Genomic DNA, 20,867 nt, shown 5'->3' with positions numbered 1-20,867 from the left:
ATTTTTGCCATCATTAAAATTTTATTTTTTCCAAAAGGGGCAAAAAGAACAGATTAGCGCCCCCTGGTGGTACAGGTAATTCCCAGGGGCAAGGGTTGTGGGGGCGGGGATGTAGATCCCAGAGGGAGTAAGAATCTCAACATCATTACTGGAAACAACAAAAGGCATGAGAGACTAGACACCTTGGCAGATGGATACCTGCACCAAAAGGCCCACCTGGGTTGGGCGGCAAACACTGGCATCAAGCCCAGGAGCGACCCTCAGACTTTGTATCTGGGCTGAGTCAACCTCAGAGCCCATGCGGCCTTCCCACCAGTGGCAGGCAGGCCCTTTCCCAGCATTCTCCACACCAAGACGATTGTTTTGGGATCACTTAAGAACTCCTTTCCTCATGTTTCACTCATACTTAGCAAGTAGATCTCTAAAAGAAGGCACAAAGTCTCGAATATACCCTAGCCCCCAAATTCTTAAAAAGATTCCAGGAACACTCATGTTTTCCCGTTACCTTCTGCTGCCATACATACTTGGCCCATGATTCCACCACAGCCTGTGGCTACCGCAGAGTTTATAACACAACACATCACAGAGGAAAGCAGCCACAGGAAGCTTTTCCATACAGGCCGGAGAATGAGAATTCTTCAGGGGTACCTCCTCTCTGCTCCTAGCAGCTCTTTTGAGCTGCATCAAGCATCAAGATCTCAGTTAGTCCCAGTTTCACAATCTGTAAAATGGGGCAAATACTAACCTGCTGGCAAGGTGGTGGAGTATAACACCAGCACAGGGTAAGGATAAGGATAAGAATATTTCAGCCTTGTCCAGGCTGTCCTCATACCCCACTTGGACTGCCCTTCTCTTTCCTTGATGATACAGTTTTGCTTCCCACTAAACCAACACTTCACACAGGACCACTTTGCTCAAGGACAGAAAAGCATCACCAGAAAGCTAAGACAGCCTGAATACAACCTCTCCCTCCAAGAAGCTGAAATCTTCACATCTTGTCAAGCGGCCCCAACGGAAATGGAACTGAAAAGAAGCTGAATCCCAAGGGGCGCCTGCGTGGCTCAGTCAGTTAAGCACCCACTTTGGCTCAGGACATGATCTCATAGTTCGTGAGTTTGAGCCCCGTGTTGGGCTCTGTGCTAACAGCTCAGAGCCTGGAGCCTGCTTTGGCTACTGTGTCTCCCTCTCTCTCTGCCCCTCTTTGCTCGCTCTCTCTCTCCCTCTCTCTCAAAAATAAAAGAAACACTAAAATAATTTTAAAATTTAAAAAAAAAAGCTGAATCCCAAAAGCACCACCCTAGAGTGGCATACCACTCCAAATGCCTCAACACCAGGAGGAGTAGGGATGATAAGGAAGAGAAAATATTAGGGAAGCTGGGATAGATTGTGCCCTCCTTGGGTCCCCAATGACCACAGTTGTGCAAGTGGAGTGGCAGACTTTATAAAAACTGCTGAATCCAATATGCACCTGCCTTAGCCACTGATAAAACTTAAGCTGTCCCTAAGCGGCATGTACAGAGCACCAGTGACCCATAAGCTCCCGTCCCAGCAGCCCCTGCTACCCAGCTCCAGGGCCCTTACCTCTGTACAGAAGGGAGTAAGCTGTGGATGGACTACAGGCTGGACATACATGTGAAAGGTAGACTCAATCTCCATGGTTCGACCATTTAGCTTCAGGATGGGGAACTCGATAATTTCCTGGAATGGCAAAGATACAGAAAAAAAAGAATATGTTTTTTTAACCAACCATTTCATAACTCAGAGTCAAGAATGAGGGAATGTTTTGGACTCATTAGCTCCTGCGAGGCCAGACCCAAGACTGAGTGTAACAGTGCCAGCTCAGTTCTTATTCTAACCTTCCCACTGTTAACACCCTCACAGGTGGCCAGGACTAGACACATGCCCCATCCCTGCTGTCTCTGGAAAGGGGAAAGAAGACAGTAGTATAAGCTGCCCAGTTTCCCCAACTGGTTCTCTGCCAGAGGCTTGTTCACTGGAGGCCATGAAAATAGCCCCACTCCTCCCCCTTGCCTAGGCCTCTGCCCTGATGGGCCTGGATCTCCAGCCACAGGACCAATCACAGCCCTCTACATTTAAATTTAAGCAGAACCGATGAGTTTCTTCATTCATTTAAAAAAAAAAAAAAAAAGAAAAGATAAATAATAAATAAAGCCAAAGGGGATACTAAAGAGAAGAAGAAAACTGAGTAAGAGTAATAGGAGCTAGTGCCTCCCACCTTTCTTTCAGGCAGTACACCCTCCCCCAGCCTGCTCCCCCCAATCACTTAGCCAGCCCTTCCCAGTCCACTGGAACGTAATGGAAGAGAAGGAGGAGGAGTGACAATTTGTTTGGTGTCTCTAAGATTAATTTGTCTCCGTTATTTAATAGAGATGCACAGCACCAAGGTCCTGGTGTGCAAACAGGCTTGCAGAACGCTGGCTGTGCAGCACGCCTCATACATCGCTCCTGGGAAGGGAGGAATGCACCAGAGGGGGGAGAGGGCAGGAGAGCACACACGCACCAGAGAGAAGAGGGAAAGCGAGGAGAGAGAATAAAAAAAATTATTGCTTTTTAATATTCAAAAACAGTTTGCAAAATTTAATCAAAGCAGAGGAAAAGCTAACATTTTTACCACTTTGACATTTTTATTAGCGCTTTCATAAATTTTTAAAACATGAATAGAATTAGTTTACAACACAAAAAAACTGCCCTGAAAACATCTGGAAGAGACAAATAGGAAATAATAAAAAAAATAAATAAAAAGCAAAATCCTCCGAGTAAAATTAGCATGTGGAAAAGACCTCCACTGCAGAGAGAGAAGGGGAGCTTTGCCCCCTCCGTGGCCCCAGCAGTCAGCTCCAGCAGCATCCCTACCCCAGGTCCCCAGTTTTGGAGGGGACCTTTCTCATATCACTAAAATCAAGGCAAACTGGTTCTCTCCGGGGACAGCCTGGAGGAGCAGCACAGAAGCTGTGGACACCTGACCGCATGCAGGACAAGGACGAGATGGAAGATGGAAGAAATGGCCGATCTCCTTGATATCCCAGGGCAGCCAGGTAGCCTCTTCCTCAAACACACGTAATACCACCACGCTTGTTTTTAAAGCATCTATTTTTATCCAACACATAAAAGCAGGACTGAAGACCAAATCAAGGCAGTCAGATTTCATAACAGAGAAATTCAAAGGTTCTGCTTGCCTGGTCTCCCCGCGCTGATCCCCAAAGATGGGGAAGCTAACAGGAGCCCCTGGAGATAGGAAGGGCAGCAAGGCTGAGGCAGAGGGGGCACAGCAAGGAGGCCCTAGCTGCTGCTCAGATTAGGTGGTATCTTTCCTCCCAACTCGAAGAGAGGGGGGTACTCATCCCAATTCCCCGGGCCTCTCTCATTCCTCACAAAGCACTACTAAGCAGAGATGGGAGAGGAGAATTTCGTGCTGAAAAATAAAACTGAGGCACACATACAAGCAAAATACACATTGGTCCCCCTGAAAAATCAGAAATCAAAGATTTCCAAGCGCTAACTCTGAGGTGGGGCTCATCTGACACCCGAATTTCTGATCTATCCTCCCACTGTGTGGGAGCAGCACTTCCCCAACAGGGGCTCCACAGCCTGGTGAGTTTGGCTGCCCTGGTGTCTAAAGAAACAAATACAGCCAGCTCCTCACTAACAATGTTAGCTGGGCCCACAATGAAATTTAACCTGTGACACAACTGTACTTTTCATTTAAACTTTCATTTGGAGAGAAGCAGTGTTTGGAGACCTGCAGTTTGTCCTGCTAATAAAGACAAGTGTTGGGACCTTTAAGGATGCCATTCATCTCTGGCTTTTATTAAATTCAATTTTCTTAAGCCCATGATACATTATGAAATTAGGAGTTGACATTCCTCTGGAAACAAAAATATCTATCAAACATAAATAGAAAAAAAACCCTCTATTACCAAGAATTTATGGCTTAAAGTTGATCTCTTCCCACTTTTTTACAAGCACATGGTTTGTTTCAGATATCTGAAATGTTATTATAGATCTAGAATTTCATTAGTATTTATTATAAAATAGTAAGCGCTTCAGCTCCTGCTTTGACTAGCACCAAGTCAGCATCCCCAGTAGATTCTCTGAAAACTTAGCCTTTGGGTTTCCCCACTGCACCTCTGTCTTCAAACTGTCCTGCTGCTGGCTTCCTTGCCCCTAGGGAAATGGAGCCAACCTGTGCTCACACTCAGGATCACCCTCCCAGACAGGAGGAACAAGCCAGTCTAGGCTCCAAGCAAAAAGAAGAGTAGATCCCTGAAATGCCTGGGGGCCAGGGACTTGGTGGATTGGACCTATCATAAATACACCTGCCCAGTGTTACTAGCCCATCAGCCAGGCCTTCTTCCTAAGATCAAGAAGAGGGACTTTCAAGAGCCAATCTCAGAACATGACTTTGCACAGGCCCTTTCTCAGCACCATCAGCTATTGTAACAATGACCTTGCACACAGGCATATTCATTTAAGCCAATGAGGATGCAAAGAGAAGCTGAGAGATAGAAGACCCCATGAGGAGTCAGCAGAAAGACTCTCACTTAGGTACTTCTTACCTTCCAAGATTGCCCAACCAAGCCCAGAACCTCAAAATACTGGCACCAACAGTCCATTTAGGAGAGCGGAACTCTAATCTCTACCAAGTTGACATGACTCTGCAGCCAGTGCACCTGGGGCATGCCAAACACTTCAACAGTTTTTAGCTCATAATGATCAGAAAGGGAATGCTAAAGTTACAGGTTTAGTAACTTCCAACCCAGGAGCTTATGAAGATGTGCCTAAGTACTAGCTTCTGGAGGCAATTGCTCTGATAAAGACACTGTTATTCCTGCCTCTCCTTTTCCCTCCATCTCCTCAGTACCCTGGGAAAAAGTTTTTAGGAGTAGATGAGTGTCTGTTTGTGTGGAGGTAGCACCAGGAAGGAAAGAACCAGTATGTATTTACCAGTCCTTTATTCTTCCCCTAAGAATAGTTCCACGATTCCTTACAACTGTATGTCATTTACATTCAATTAAACTACCTGAGTAGCACCTACTGTGTGCAGGGCACTGTACAGGTGTTGCAGTGGGATTCAGAGAGATGTATCTCTGCTTTGGAGAGGTGCACAGGCTAGTGAGCAGAAAAGACACTGAGCAAATAATGAAGAATGCACTATGATAAGTATCTTAGCGGAGGGACATACTGAGCATTAGGACTTTCAATTTATAGTATACTTGCAAATACATTTTCTTTATCTTACCCTTATTAATCCTGGAAGATAGGTCATAGCAGCAGCAGCAGCAGCAGCAGCAGCTCATAAACCAACACTATTAAGCACCTACTATTTACCAGGCAGGGGCTGGGTGTGGACATAGAGACAAATACAAGAAGATGTGGCTCCTCTCTCTGAGGTGCTTGGAGTCTGGGCAAGGGGTAGAGAGGAGCTGGCTCTGACACCCTCGGGACACTTGGGAAATGGAATCATTTCATTCCTTCCATTTGTTGTTTACTACATGGCAGACACTCTGCTAAATGCTTAACAGGAACGACCTCATTGAAACCTCTTAACAACAATTGTCATGATCCCTGTTTTACAGATAAACTAAGGCCCAAAAAAGAAGTGGTCTCTTGCTCAAGGCTTCACACTTTGTGAGGGGCAGAAGTGGGACTCCAAATGGGGAAATAAGACTTAGAACAGGACTCACAGCTTTCAAAATCTGAAGGGTCAAGAGCTGATTCTTCCAGTCTGAAAGGTTGTCTTTAGTGAGCTTGGTCTGCCTCCTAGGAAGAGAGGCTGCTCTCAAGGTACAAGAGACCGTGGACTATGCGGGCAGAGAGTCCTGGAGGACCGCTGCTGCATAGGCTCCACTGCAACTGCAGTGATGCAGATGGTGCTATGCTCGGGGCTCGGGGAGGGTGGGAGCCAGGAGCCCTAGGTTTGCTTCGCCAGCACAAGCTCTGTTCTCGCATGCAAACCTCGCTCTCTCCACTTTTGGTAAGTAACATGTGAAAAGGGAGGATAAACAGCAAGATAAAAGCCAAGCACACGGCTCTAACAGAGATCTCTGCTTTTACAGAGCTCTCCACAGGAACAGGGAGGTGATGTGATCTACTGAAGGTGACAAACATGGTAGGTGGTGGAGTGAGGATTCAAATCCAGACAGAGAACACCCCAAAGCATTTCCTGTCTCTCATCTTTAAGTGGCCTCCCATCCTCCCTTCACTGCTACAAACCACCAATGTCTCAGTTTTCTGTCTGTCCAGACCAAGGGTTTCCTGGAACACAGAACTTTCAGAGTTAAAGCTGGAATAGCTAGTCACCCTACACTGTCCACAAGCTACCTGCGCCACTAGGTTGTCCAAAGGTAGAGCATGATAGATTCAGAAAGCTGGTCTGCTGATGGTGGATGGGAACTAGCCACAACTTGACAACTCAAGACAGAAGCCTCAGAATTTGGAGTTTTGAAAGTATCCATGGTTTCAAACCCACTCTATCCGCTGTCTCCCTCAATAAAATGACAACAGCAAACCTTTCTTTGTTTTTTTAAGGGGAGGAAAGACACATAAAAAGGAAGCACCAAGTAAATATTTGTCTCAGGACAAAACTGCAATAGTGGTCCAAATGAAATTTCACACCTACAATCAGTAGATTACAAGAAATAAATGTGTAGGTTGCTTTCAGGGTATTCAAATTCCCTTCAACTAAATTGTCCTCAGTGATAAGATTGTATTTGAAGATAGAACAACAACAGAAGGATTTTAAGCAGAAGGGACTTAGGTTGGACTGCTGGAATTTCTTGACAATGGGACAGAAGTTTTAATAGTATAGTGTTCTTACAGACCTTTTTTTTTTTTTTTTTCAAAGCACAAGTTCTCCTTTGCCTGAGCTGATGGTTCTATGGTCCTGTATGAAATAAGGGAATCAGCAGATCATTTCTCATGGCTTCCTCCTCTCAACCTAGGAACTGGCATTCCTTCGATTTAGAAATGGTAACAACTAATCTATACCTTCCCTCTATCCTATGAAGGAAATTCCAGAATGTGCACAGAAAGGTTTGATAAATCCAAAAACAACATCACACCACGAGGTAGAAAAAGCAGTATGTGGCAAAATCATGAGTTTTATGCAAATACTTCGTTTTGGGCTACAAATCCCATGCAAAGGCAGGCTTTCCTCCAAGGGATCAAGGTACCTCCTGGCCACAGGGAAGAGGAGAAGTTGAGAGGGGGAAGTGAGGGCTGCACTGGGCAACGGAACAGGGCACGGTTTGCTTAACAGTTTCTCCCTTGGGGGGAAAAAAAAGACATTTTATGCACAAGGAGCTTATTTCTTAAACAAACACTCGTGGTTTTGATTTACACCACAGCCTGCTCCTAAATAATTTATGGCGGGTTAAATTTATTGCCGAGCCCTGGCTGGCTGCAAATTCGAATTGCCAAATAATTAGATTTTAGGGCAAAGCTTATAAATTACCCGTCGATTTGTCCGGACTTGTTTGTCAGTTGCTTTGTGCTTCGGGTCATCTTTGGCATTTGGCTGTTTGGGTTTTAATTGCTGATTTACACTTTGACAGATGAGAGCTGATGCTCGAAGTTTCAGGACAAGGAAGGGTAAAAAATCAGAGCTTTAAAAGGCTGATTTTCACCTACATGTCCCTTTTCACTATCCCCATAGACCCCAAAGCAATTAAAATGTAGAAAAGAGGCTGAAAATAGACACTGCTATTCTTTATTGGGGGGGGGGAGGGGGGGAGTGTGCGGAGTGATGTATAATTTGCTTTTATTGAAATCTGAATTAAAAAAAAAACATAATACAATAAATTGAGACCAAAAGTTTTCAAAACTGCATCTTCACCCAGTAGTGTGCATCTATGTGTCTACCTTACATGACTGTGGATCAGCCACAGTTCAAGCATTTTTACATACTCAATTGTAAATAACTGCAGATATTAGTGGCCTCTGTGAAGCTGACCCTTTAGGGCAGCAAACGACCAAACGATTTCTTTGTAGCTACCTGTATACGTATTTGTCATAAAATTAATTGAAGCAAATCTTGGGGTTGTACGCAGGAGAGGCCCACCAGAGGCAGCACTAAGGGAAGTCATGGAAATGGAAAGTCTCAAGTCTAACTTACCATTCCAGTGGAGGAAAAAAAAACTCTCTGGGGGTGCCTAAGCTCTACCTACTATGTTGATAGAGGGCCTAAAGGCTTTCTCTACGCTTCCCAAAGCAGGGCCTGCTTCCCAGCCACCCGCTATTCCCCAATACCTTGCAATGAAGCCATGAGTAAGAATACTACTAGTGCTAATTCTACTCGTAAGAGCTAACTCCTATAGCTATTACATGCCAGGCACTATTCTAAGCACCTATATCTCATCCTCCCAACAGTCCTGAGACTGGTGCTAATATATATTTTTTCATATATTTTTAAATGTTTGTTTATTTTTGAGAGAGTGAGAAAAAGAGGGGCAGAGAGGGAGAAAGAGGATCCAAAGCAGGCTATGCACTGAGAGCAGAGAGCCCAATGCAGGGCTTGAACTCACGAACCCTGAGATCATGACCTGAGCCGCAATCAAGAGTAGCATGTTTAACCGATGGAGCCACCCAGGCACCCCAAGATTGGTGCTATTAACCCCTTTTTGGCAACAGGGCAACTGAGGCATAAAAAGTACAACTAACTTGCCCAAGGCAAGTCATACCATTAGTAGGTGGTGGAGTCTAGGCTCAAATCCAGAGTCCAGCTCTGGATCATTCTATGCTCTGAACCATTATGCTATATTACTTCTTATCAGAAGAACCTCTACCTTAGTTTCCCTCACTCTGGAGGTCCAGAGTACACATTATGGGACTTGGCCACATGCACCCAATGCCTGTTCATTTAATCAACCAGTATGGTGAGGGAAAGTCATGTAATGTACTCAGTATCACAAGATAAAATCAGAGGCTTGGTTAGACAAAGGACATTTTCCCAATCAGCACAAATACTGCACTAAAGATCCACTACCCTGGGATAACAGGTGATCAAGACAGGACCAGGCTGCCCCACCAGAAAGAGGCTCTGGTAGGCAACTTGGGTAGGAGACCTGAGAAGCTGACTGGGCTTCAGGAGGACCCGCTCCTGAAGGGACTACTAGTCTCTCCACAGAAGACTGTATTCCCATGGGGTACTTCACAGATTTCCTGTTCTCTGACCATTGCTGCTGGCCAGAAGCCAGGACAGGGAAACAGTTGTGCTGGCATGACAGATTTTTAAAATCACTGACCACGGAGCAAGCAATACACAGATTGACATCCTGCCTACGATGAACTGAATACTTTTCTCACACATTGGCTCATTTGATCCTATATCTCTGTAAGGCAGGCAGGAATCACTGTCTTATTTTACAGACGAAAAAGCTAGGGAGGTCAGTGGTTCTCAAAGCCTGTTCCCTCACAGGGAGCATCCCCTCACTTGGGAGTTTATTAGAAATGCAAATTCCTGGCCTCTGCCCCAGACTCTGGATCAGAAACCCTGAGGGTGGGACCAGCAATCTGTGGCCAGCTTTCCAGATGATTCTGATCACAATTCTGATTGCTAAAGTTTGAGAACCATTGGTTTAGACTAGAGCAGTGTTTCTCAGACTTCAAGTTATCCAAAACTCTTGTCAAATTACAGATTGTATTTAGTGTTGGATTAGGGCCTGATATTTCTAACAAGCATTTCTAACAAGCTCCTAGATGATGAGGATGCTGCTGGCTGTTAGACCACACTTTGAATAACAAAGATATAGTCTAGAACATTTATGAAACTACCTCCTGATCACAGATATACTGACCAAGTGAGAATCTGAGCCACAGGTGTCAGTTCCTTTCTCACATCAAACCCTTACTTGGCCCACTTTCAAGCACCTGGGACAAGCCCTTTAGATCTCCCAACCACTCCTGGTTCTTGCCATCAGAAACTTCATTCTCCTTGCTGCCACAATCCAGGGGAGAAAAATTGGCATGTCACATCCCAGAACATCCCAGAACTTTATTGAGGAAGTTGGCACCTCTCTGTTAGGGAACTAGCAAGAGGTCTTCTTTCACGACAATGCTTGCTCCCTTGACAAATATTGTCAAGATCGGGGCATCAGCTACCCACAGAGCACTCACACTATGCTCTCCAGAAAATTACCTTCCTTCTGTCCAAATGAATCAAAAAGCAGGACTGGATACTTCTCCTATGAAGACTTCTTGAGAAAGACCTAACTTTGGCCACAGATCTGGAAAAGGATCACAGTCAATTCTCACAAGATCCTGAGGCACCACGCTAAGGATTCCTTACCAACATCAACCAACTACCATGAACTTCCTTTTAAGGCCTACCCTGGCCTTGTTTCTCTAGTCACTTACCTTTCTAGTAAAAGTATACCTGATCAAAATGGCATGTTTCATATGCCATTCTTCAGTCCCTAGTTCCGCCATCCCCAACTAACTACCAATCCCTTCCAGTCTATTAGTTGGCCTTTCATTCAAATGCTACTAGCACTGGGGAAAACAAAACAAAACAAAAAAACTTGTCAACAATGCAGACAGAGTCCCTGGACTCCATTTCCAAACACCACACTCTTAAGCCGTGGCTCTCAGTTCTATCACACTTTTGGAGAACAAGGTTCCAAGCTTTCTTTCCGGTTATCATCCAATTACCTAATCATTACTACTTACCTCCCTTAGATAGGACCAAACAAGGATCAAAAAGATCCTACTGGCTCAGTTGGTTAAGCGTCCGACTTTGGCTCAGGTCATGATCTCACAGTTTGTGAGTTCGAGCCTTGAGTCAGGCTCTGTGCTGACCGCTTGCTCAGACCCTGGAGGCTGCTCCGGCTTTGGTCTCCCTTTCTCTCTGCCCCTCCCCCACTCACACTCTGTCTCTCTCAAAAATAAATAAACATTAAAAAAAAATGTTTTTTAAAAGATCCTACTTATATCACCACTACAGAACTCGCCTTATCAGATCTCCTTAGTATAGATCTTCAGTTCAGAGCACCCCATTTACAACAATCATAGGTTCCATCTTTACCCTTGCCAAATCTCTTAGTACCACTGACTCTTAGGAGCCCACCAGTATCCAAATGAGCTACAAGCTACTTCAAAGCATGGTTCTCAAGCTCATTTTCCCCCCGAGCACATCTAAAAGCTACAACACATAATTTCTTCTCTCCATCCCTACCATCACTGCCTTAGTCTAACCTACTAACATCACTTTCAAATAATGCCTCCTAATCAGGTTCCCCACGTCCATTTTTAACCCCTTAGAACACTTTCACTCCATTCCCATGAACCCTGGCTTGCAACATCTGTTTCTTCTATTCCATTCAACAACACCTTCACACTTCCTCTTCTGGCTCACCAACTTTGCCTCCCAGCCTCACTGTGGACTTGGTACGCTCCTTTCCTTTCAGCAACATCAGCAGCTCCACATAAGAACTTCTGCCAGCATTTAGACTTTAGACCAAACCTTGGCTAAAAGGGCCTCCCTAGGACTAGATACTCAGCACTGGATACCACAGCACTGGAACACGTACTACCAGATACTACCACTGGATACTAGATACCACAGCACTGGAACAGAACTGCACTGCTCATGTAACAGATCTGTTTTGCTGCCCACAGACCAAGATCTCCCATTAGCCACTACATACAGGGATAGGACCAAAACAGCAACCTATTCCAAGGTACGTGTACATCAAATTAAAAGCTTCGCTGATGTTTGTCTCTCCCTCCAGAGTCTACTTACCTTCTTTCTGATTCTCTCAGCACCTAACAGGGCTTTGCCCGTGGCAGCACTCTATACACACAAACCCTTCTCTGCCTGTTCCAGCCTGCTCACCCTTCTGCTGCAGACCTGCCAGGCTGGGGAGCTAGTGTCAATCTGGGAATACTCTTGTTTCAGGCTTTTAGGCTAAGACTCAATTTTCACAGCTAGAGCTCAAAACTCATCACATAAATGTATAGCTGTGGGGTTTTTTTAAGTATTGTGAACACCCAGGATAAGAGAATAAAAAATAGTTACCCCAATGGCATCTTAATCAAAATGATGCAGGATCCTTTTCCCCAACAAGACAAAGAGATGGAAAAGGCATCTCCTAATATCAGTTTCCTCATGTCAAACAACTGGGATCAGTCTACAAAGCAAGAAATGTAATCAATATTGGGGGAGAAGAAAAACAAGACAGGATGGAGGCAGGGAGAAGTGAAGCCTATGGACTTACCCTGGATTTCACATCTCCACTACCTGCTTTTTTTCTATGGCTGTGTATCTGTTGCTGCTGCTCAGAGGGAGAGCTCACCACCCCCTACAACCTTATGCCCTCCAGTCACCTCTGCTCTAGCACATCTTCTCTTGTCACCCAGGTCTATTTCTTCATTAATCCTTCCATCTCATCCCTCAATGTTAGTCAGCCAGCTCTTTATCTGTTTGAAGGGTCTAAACCTCCATGGTCTATGGAAGGTGGGTCTTCCCAAGGGATGTCTAGCAGATCCAAATCCAAACTGCCAATACTTTTGGAGGTCAGAGGGAGGTGCCATGTCATTCTCCAGCCCTTGCTTCCGCCAAAAGGCCAAGTAGCCCAACCCTGTGCTACCTTCAATAGCAGTTGGATTAGCTTCCCCTGACAATGATTCAGGGCCTCAGCTTACGTATTTTTTTTCTCTCAGTTTATATATTTTTATGCTGACCCTTACATTTTGGCCCATACTTTATTGGCTAAAATTCTCTCAAACCTCTTCTGGCCTTTACACTCTCACAACATCCCAATAAGACCTGCCTGCTAGCTTGAATGTGAGAAGCACCATATAACCAATACAGATAATCCTACTAACCAAACAGTGAAATATTTGCCACGTACAAAGTCTTCATTCTCCCTCTTCCTCATCTTCAGCACTCCCACACACGACCCTGCAATCCAGGTCAGTTTTTCAGACTTAGGCCAATTCATCGTGGCTTACTCTGTGAGCACCTTCTTTCATTCCTGCTGTAAAAGTTCTGAGAGGCCACAGGCCGACTTGGCCTCTTAAATCTCCTAAATTTCTCTTAACATGAAGCCCATGTGACCTCTCCTCCACATTGTGAGCAGGGTTGATCATTCTTTGAGTCCCCACTGCACCAAGTACTTAACTACGTGATGTAATCAAATACTTAACAGTGGTTACATGTAGGTTTACCCTCCTAGACTATGAGCTCCTTGAGGGTAGGAATCATTTCTTACTTGTTTCTATGTCCCCAGCATCTAATACAGAGCTTGAAGTTACTAACCCAAGAGTAAAGAGAGGCCTTTGCATTGCCTCTAAGGTAGTTACAGAGAATAAGGTCCTCCCCATTCCTTTGCTTACTTGATTAAAGGGCAGCTCAGTGTCACTGTTCATTTACAGTCCCTGATTTCATTCATCATTTATCAATGGCTCTATTCTTTAGAACTCTTCCCCACCACCAACCTTAGCCCAGTGTCTAACAAAATCTGCATTCCAACAGCTGTGTCAGCCCTGGGGAGGCCACCAGGATAATAAGAGGCTAGGGGGAGGTTTCTTGATTTGTACTAAATTATGTGGTGATTTTGTTACCAATGACCCAATGCTCCCCAAGGAAAGTTCCTGGTCCCACCCCCAGGCAACTCCATAGCCCTAACTACACACCACAGCAGCTTGAAGGTATAAACCCTGAGGAAGATAGAGAAGCAGGCTGAATAGAGCAAATAAACCCACTTCGATCTGTACCTCTGCTATGCCAAACACATAAGGCAGCACCACCATGCATCAGTGCTCCACTCCCTGGGATGTATATTTTACTTCTACATTGCTATGTCTGCTCCAAATAAAGAAGGGCCCCTTCAGCTCTCACGTGAAGTTACAACAGGGCCAAAACCTGAACACAGCAAATGCTTGTTCCCATTTGGGGAGTGGTTGTGAGGAGCTACAGTGACAGTCAAAGAAAAGGGACAGCGGGGAGGTGGGGAGGGGGGGGGGTCCCTATGAGGGACCACCAGGAAACAGCAGCCCGTGAAGGGGGGGGGCTTTTGGAGATGGAGGGGGAAGCACCACTTTTATGGAGGCAGCAACAAAAGGGACAAAAGGGCCTAGTGGGCTGTCCCATTCCTACCACCATCACTGGCCACCAATAGAGGAATTCATTTATGGTGACCCTGGAAGAAGGGCGTGTTAAAGCAGAGATATAAGTAAAAAGAAAGGCAATAATTGGTCTGATGGGCAAGGGAAAAATTATACCAGGAGTCGGGAGCCTGTGCAAGAACACTTACAGCTCACACAGTCGTCATAACTCAGCCCCCTCAAGCATTTTGTGCTCTGCTTATGGTGTTAACTTTAATGTCTTAACATATAACACCATCCGCACTAACACAAAATACTACACACGCCAGATGAGGCTGAGTTATAGTTGCTGTGGGAAGCATAACTTTGAATTTCCTGATTTTGGTGCATTTAATCTCAACCATAATGTTACATTAACGTCGGTTTTGCATTTCATTTCCCAGTTTAGAAGAATAGCGTCAGCGCCTTTGCCTGTCTGTACAGAAAAAAATGCAGGCTGACTTGGGGCCACAGGCAGATGGACCACAACCCAACAACCGGGCCCTTGCAATAAAAACCCTGGCCAGACCCCTCCTACTTGGAGGGGCTGTGACTAGGACAAGTGAATGGGGAGGGAAGAATGGGTTCTTTCTCTAGGGAACTGCCTTTCTGTCCACTTGGGAGTGTACAGGAACCAAGGTAGCACACGGTAAGAGTGGTGTGCATGTGTGCACACTGGATGGGGGAGGGGGTAGGTGGTAGGGGGATTCTGCCTTTCAGCCCTAAATAAAGAAGGGAATCGATATAGTTTGATTTGTAGGGATCTTAACCAATTTCCTGTGAAGTTTTCCAAAATGTCTCTCTCACAAAGGACTAATAATGATGTACCAGTTCTAAGTCATACTGAAATCCTCCAAATGCCTCTCTTCTATATTATTCCTTCTCCTGTCACTATGAAACTTCCCCCACCCCCCCCTCCCCAAATAACCCAGCATCTGGACAATTTTCTATAAAAAAGAAACTCCTTTACTCATGGTTCTAACTCAAAATGCAGATGGAGTTTCTTCAAGGTTTCCTAAAAAAAAAAAAAAAAAAAAAGCCCCTGTGGACAAAGACCAAATACTAGAAAACCTCAACCCCAAAGGTCATTTTTCTCCCAAGTTATGGGCACTTGAATACAGATGAGAAGGAAAACAGTCGGCAGGGCTGCCGCAGATCAGTGAGAAAAAAGACTACACCCCAGAACCTGATGCCCAGCCAGAGGGCACCCAGGGAGGCAGGGCAGGCAGCAGCTAGGACATGGCTCCCCAGATAAGGAGAGCTGGGCTACCTTCTCCTTGGCCATCCGGATAGCTGAGGTTACTTCTTTTCTCCTTGTGCTGTGGCCTATACCTCATTGTCCTCACTTACATTTGCTTTTGTTCCTTTCTAAATACTAAGGTGGTGAAAGAACCTGCCCCCAGGTTAAAGATGGACAATCAAAGATCCCACCAAAGCTTTCAGGCTGCTTCCTGGGCCTTAGGGTCACAACCACCATTATTCCATGCACATCCACACCAAAATGAGCAACACGAACTCCTGCTAGCCAGGACAAAGGAGTCAGGATTCTCCTAAACCAGATAAAAACCTACTTCCCTATCAGGAAATGATTCCTAAAGCAAGAAAGGAATTGTATTTCTCAAATTGAGAGTCTCTAAAGCAACTTAAACCACCTAAATTAACATTTAAGTGAAAAAATGTTTTCAAATGTAAAAGTCTCATATTCAGCCAATATCTATCATGTTAATCTGAATCAAAACGTAAAACAAAGAGTGCAAAAACCAGAAAGTGAAGCCTTTTACGGGCAAACAGACCACTCCAGTTTCACCTAGCTGAACAAAGTGCAAGAATAAACAGCAAAAATGATGATAAATGGAAAATACCAGATGTTTTACCATGTTTATAACCAATACTGTTACTCACCCAAGTATAACAGAGCTTACACTTGTTAGTTTTCACAACGCCATTCCTTTAGGACAGTCCCAATAAGCTGATTCAGGGACTTCTGAAGATCAGAGACAGATCAGAAAAATGAACCCCATGCCAAGCATCCAGAAAGATCCTGGCCCCAAACTTGTTTCTGCCTCTTCCACCCCCAAGGGGTAATGGCACACTCCCATAAGGATCAGAAATGTACAATGCAGAGGACTCGAGTATTTGAAAGCAACTGGGAGCTAGGCAGGAGGAGAGCTGGGATGATCTGATTCAGTCCCAAGTCCATCCACAGGAGGCATGCAGCCCTTGCCCATAAAGTGTCTCTGCCAAGTGGGTAGCCCATTCTGAAAGAACACTAGGGAGGGCTGATTCAACTTGCAGCCCATCTTCTAGTCCTTTTCCTGTCTCTTGTTAAGAGTTCATTTTCATTCTCATCCAAAATCTCAATCTTTCCGGTTTCCATTTAAATTCATTTCTTTTTGGGGGCGCCTGGGTGGCTCAGTTGGTTGAGCAACCAACTCTTGATTTCCGCTCGGGTTGTGATCTTGCAGTCTGTGGGATCAAGGCTTGCATTGTGCTGGGTCCGGTCAGCGCTGACAGAGTGGAGTCTGCTTGGGATTCTCTCTCTCCCTCTCTCTCTATCCCTCCCCAACTCGTGTTTGCTCGCTCTCTTTCCCTCTCAAAATAAATGCATAAACACTAAAAAACAAACAAAAAATAAATAAATACATTTCTTTTTTTTAATCTTTATTAAAATGAGGAGCAAGTTATTATTATACTCCTTGGAACAACTACTTCCCGTATGATGAATTTATTTAGTCTGGACAAGAAATCAGTCACCAAAACCATATTCTATTTCTTTTCTAAGTCCTATTTTTGTGCCCCTAATGATTTGTTTTCCCTCTTTTCCTGAGCTTTTCCAATTTCTCCACTGCCCCTGCTGACTGAAAGACCTAAACAGCACAGAGGCTCTAATGATGACCTCAGTAGAAGGATGACCTCAGGGGAAGGATGCTGTCCTATGTAGGACTGTTACCTTCTCCACTGCATCTTCCAAAATTTCCCTGAATCCTATCAGGATCCTGCTACCTGCAAACTTTATAGAAGATTTTTTTTTAAGAGACAGAGAGGCTCTAAGCTGCCACAAACAAGTTTCAAATCACTCCTGAACTACCCATTCCTTTCCTGAAAATGGTCCAATGGGTAGTCCAACAGAGCTGCCTGGCCCCAAACTCACCTTCCTACCTGTTGATCACAGCATTGTGGAGGCTTAATGAAGTAGAGATGCATTACATTTATCACTTACCCCAGATCCACTCAAATCCATCACTATGTCACAGCAAGAAGTTAGATTGATCTGACAGGATTTGCTCTTCTTCACAAACCCATGTAAGTTATTACTCAGTACCCTATGCTCTTCCAGTTGTTTGCTGATTGATTATCTGACGATCAGGTCAAGTATCTTCTCTGGAATCACAGTAAACTAACGGGTCTATAATTTCCAAGATCATTCGTATTCCCCTTTTAAAGATAAGCAAGACAGCAAATGCTTCTCTCTGAATTCTCTAAAGCAACAGCTAATGCTTTCTAATAATGAACCAGGGCAGCCAATTCTTTAAGTGCCCTTGGAATCACATCATCAGGGTTCATTGATTCTGGAGATAATCTTTAATCAGGCCCAGATCCTGGTAAACGGCATGGAGTCCTACCTCAGCCTAGGTCAGAAAGGCTGTGGTGCCTAAGTCTGGGTGGGAAGTTGGTGATACGTGGGATTTAAATCTGTATTGCATTATATCTTCAGCATTGCAATAAATAAATAAGTAGAACAATGCCCTTGAAAGAGAGATGAAAGGTGATACTGACAGACCAAATTCAGGCATAAATCAGGCTTCACCTTGAGCAACATTGACAGGACCCTCTGTAGGACAAGAGAACAGAGCTACATAATTATCTGGGCTTATAATCTAACTGAAAAATGCAGAAATAAACATACATAGGCATGTGCCAGAAAGCAGAACGCAGAAAAAGCCATCAAGGACGTGCCAAGTGATCATGAGAGTTCAGAAAAGGGATGAATCATACGCAATACGGATGTCTTGGATTTTGGACCCCCATCCCATTAGGGGTTACTCAGTAATTGGAATGTACATCAGTAAGGGAAATAATATGGTATGTTAGGATACGGATCCCTGATTCCTAACCCGAGAGAACGTATGTAACCCAAATTCCCACCCCATCACCCAGGCACACCCACCACAGAATCTCCAATAGTTTGGGGAGGCAGAAAAGACTCCACAGCATGGGCAGGAGCAAGATGCTAAAAAAGTTAAGGTGGCTCAGGTAGCACCCAAACCACATTCCTTCCCTTTTATACAAAGGTCTTTCCCTCGGGACATTCTCCTCATCCTGCTCCTGTCTTCCCAAGCCTCCACAGGCCTGATTCCGATACTCCCAAAGACAGACCACTACTTGACAGTAGAACAGGAAAGAGGAGAGAGAAAGAGGAAGGTAAAAGTGTGGTGGCATCTGCTTTATGGAAAATAATCTACTATTCTAAAGATAGAACCTCTTGATGGGAAAAAAAACAACCATGAGAAATGAACCCAGTATCTCTGAATGGACCCCACTCCTCCAGTCTCCCAAGTGCCTGATGTTATAGTCCCCTTTTCTCCCTCCACCCTACCACTGAAAGCTTTTCCCAGACTAACATGTCTACACATCCCAAAATTACTCACCTAATAGCCCAGCCCCATAGGGAAGAGTTACAGTCCTAGAGCTGGGCATACTCAAGGTTCCCACACTACAATGAACTGTCACATCAGCTCCCAATCATTCCCCAAAAACTAACAGCAAGCACAGGTACCTCTCTGCTGCTAAACCAAGCTTCCTAGTAGCACTACCTTAAAAGTTTGTAAAAAGTCTCTGAACACAGTTGATGACTAAGAAAAAAAAAGGAAGCAAAGAAATTTTCCTAACAGACCAACAGTTGTACTTCTTCAGGTTATCTAATGCTGCAAAACACATCATCCCCAAACTCATTGGTTCAAAACATCACTAATCATTTCTTATCTCTCACAGTTTCTGCAAACCAAGAATTCAGGAATGGCTCAGCTGACCAGCCTGGCCCAGGGTCTCTCCTGAGGTTGAAGTCAGATGTCCACTGGGGCTGGTGGATTCACTTCCAAGACGGCACCAAGACACACAACTGGCAAGCTGGTACTGGTTTTTAGCTAAGAACCTCAGTTCCTGTACACCCATGCCTCTCCATAGGCTGTCTGAGAGTCCTCAATGCATGGCAGCTGGCTTCCTACAGAGTGAGCGATCCAAAAGAGCAAGGTGAACTATAGTGCTTTTTATGGCTTAGCCTCAGAAATCACACAATGTCCTTTCCACTGTGTTCTATTGGTTATACACGGCTAGCTCTGATGTGTGGGAGAGAAACTACCAAGGGTATGAATATCAGGAGGCAAGGATCATCGGGTGCCATCTTGAGGCTGACTACCACAGTATTCCTTAAAAGAACATGCAGCAATAGCAGGAGAAGGAAGGAGGGAAGGGAAAGGAGAGAGAAAGGATGGGACCAAAGGAAATATTTTGATTCCCAAAGGCTGAGACCAGAGAGAAACAATATGCCCAGTTCTCTCCAGAGACTTCTCAGGTCTACCTTACCCTAGCATGCCTGAACCAAGTCCGGTTTCCCAGGCAGGAACTCCAGATGAGTAGCTAAAAGCCAGGAAGACATGAGAAAGTTCCTCTGGAACCCAAAAAGCAAGACTATCCTCCCTCCCTCCTTGCCCACCCCACCTTTTCTGAAGCAATGATGCAACAGTTACCTGAGGATGAATCTGTGGCTTGTCGCACGTGGCCTCAAAGTCCAGCACTAAAAAGTAGTGATACCTCTGGGGAGGAAAGGGCACCATTGCCGCCATGGATGCGCCAAAGCCGTGGGCCGCCAGTTTTCTGGTGGATATGGAGCAGAACTCCGGAACACCACAGGGAGAAAATAAGTGGGAGCCCAGCACTTTTCTTGCTCTTGAAAGTAAATATGAAGAAAATCGAGCTGCTCCAGTCTGTAAAGGTGCTAGCATTGAACATCCAGAAGCATCTAAAACTTAGGGGAGGAAAGTTTAAAAAAAAAAAAAAGAAAGAAAGAAAGAAAAAAAAAAAAAAAGAACAAAGAGCCTGGGTTACTCCCCTCCCACTGTGGCCCTGTTCCATCTGGTCTTCAGGAATAGTCACACAACATGAACCACTCCCCAGTGTTTCTGGGCCCCTTTTCTAAATCAACAGTATTTATTACTGAAGTTCAAGACCCTAATACTGGCCGCTGCAGCATTATGACAGCTCTGAGTCTCCAAGATCATTCTCAAAACAACCTGCAACGCTGGCCTTCATCTTTAAACGGAGCTCTAAAGTTCAAAAGAGAGAAAAAAATTCTGTGGTCATTTCTCAGGTGGCAACAGTTAACATAGAGCTAAGGTTCCCAAAGTAACATGAGGTGACCCAGCTGCACAATCAGTCCTGGGAGCTAAGGAGACTCAGACAAACAGTGGAAAACGCCCAAGATTCTCTCCTCAGCTCCATTACAAACCATTTGCCCCTGGCCTTCCAGCCTGTCTCACATCTCCACATATCCTCCTCTCTTCTCCCAAGGTGAAATGGAACACAGCCAATCACAGGGGAGCTTGCTGGTGACTCCCCAGCCCCCACACCAGTAAGTGGCACCCTGGGGGAATGAATGACGCCTGGAGAGCACAGCTGGCAACAGCCTCAGGCCTCCACATTTGCTGCCTTTAGACATACTCACTACTAGAGGCCCTGAATGACTGTGGGATTTTTTTTTTTTTTTT

General features: G+C 44.9%; 1 protein-coding gene across 8 annotated transcripts in view; it reads right to left on the bottom strand.

The window, feature by feature from the left end:
* The window catches only part of ERI3 (ERI1 exoribonuclease family member 3), a 127,594-nt gene that overhangs the window by 92,893 nt on the left and 13,834 nt on the right, over positions 1–20,867 (bottom strand). For 5 of the 8 annotated variants that reach the window (XM_049617286.1, XM_049617284.1, XM_049617285.1 and 2 more), the window contains exons 3-4: positions 19,851–20,128; positions 1,582–1,698 (exon numbers count right to left, since the gene is read on the bottom strand). In XM_049617286.1, the coding sequence (XP_049473243.1) occupies positions 1,582–1,698; positions 19,851–20,128 (395 nt within the window). Of the gene's footprint in view, positions 1–1,581; positions 1,706–19,850; positions 20,129–20,867 lie in introns of those variants that run through there. The other 3 variants (XM_049617287.1, XM_049617289.1, XM_049617290.1) reach the window with 2 other exon arrangements.

This window comes from Panthera uncia (genome assembly GCF_023721935.1).
Source record: "Panthera uncia isolate 11264 chromosome C1 unlocalized genomic scaffold, Puncia_PCG_1.0 HiC_scaffold_4, whole genome shotgun sequence".
NCBI lineage: Eukaryota > Metazoa > Chordata > Mammalia > Carnivora > Felidae > Panthera > Panthera uncia.
This window is presented reverse-complemented; position numbering and strand designations above follow the sequence as displayed.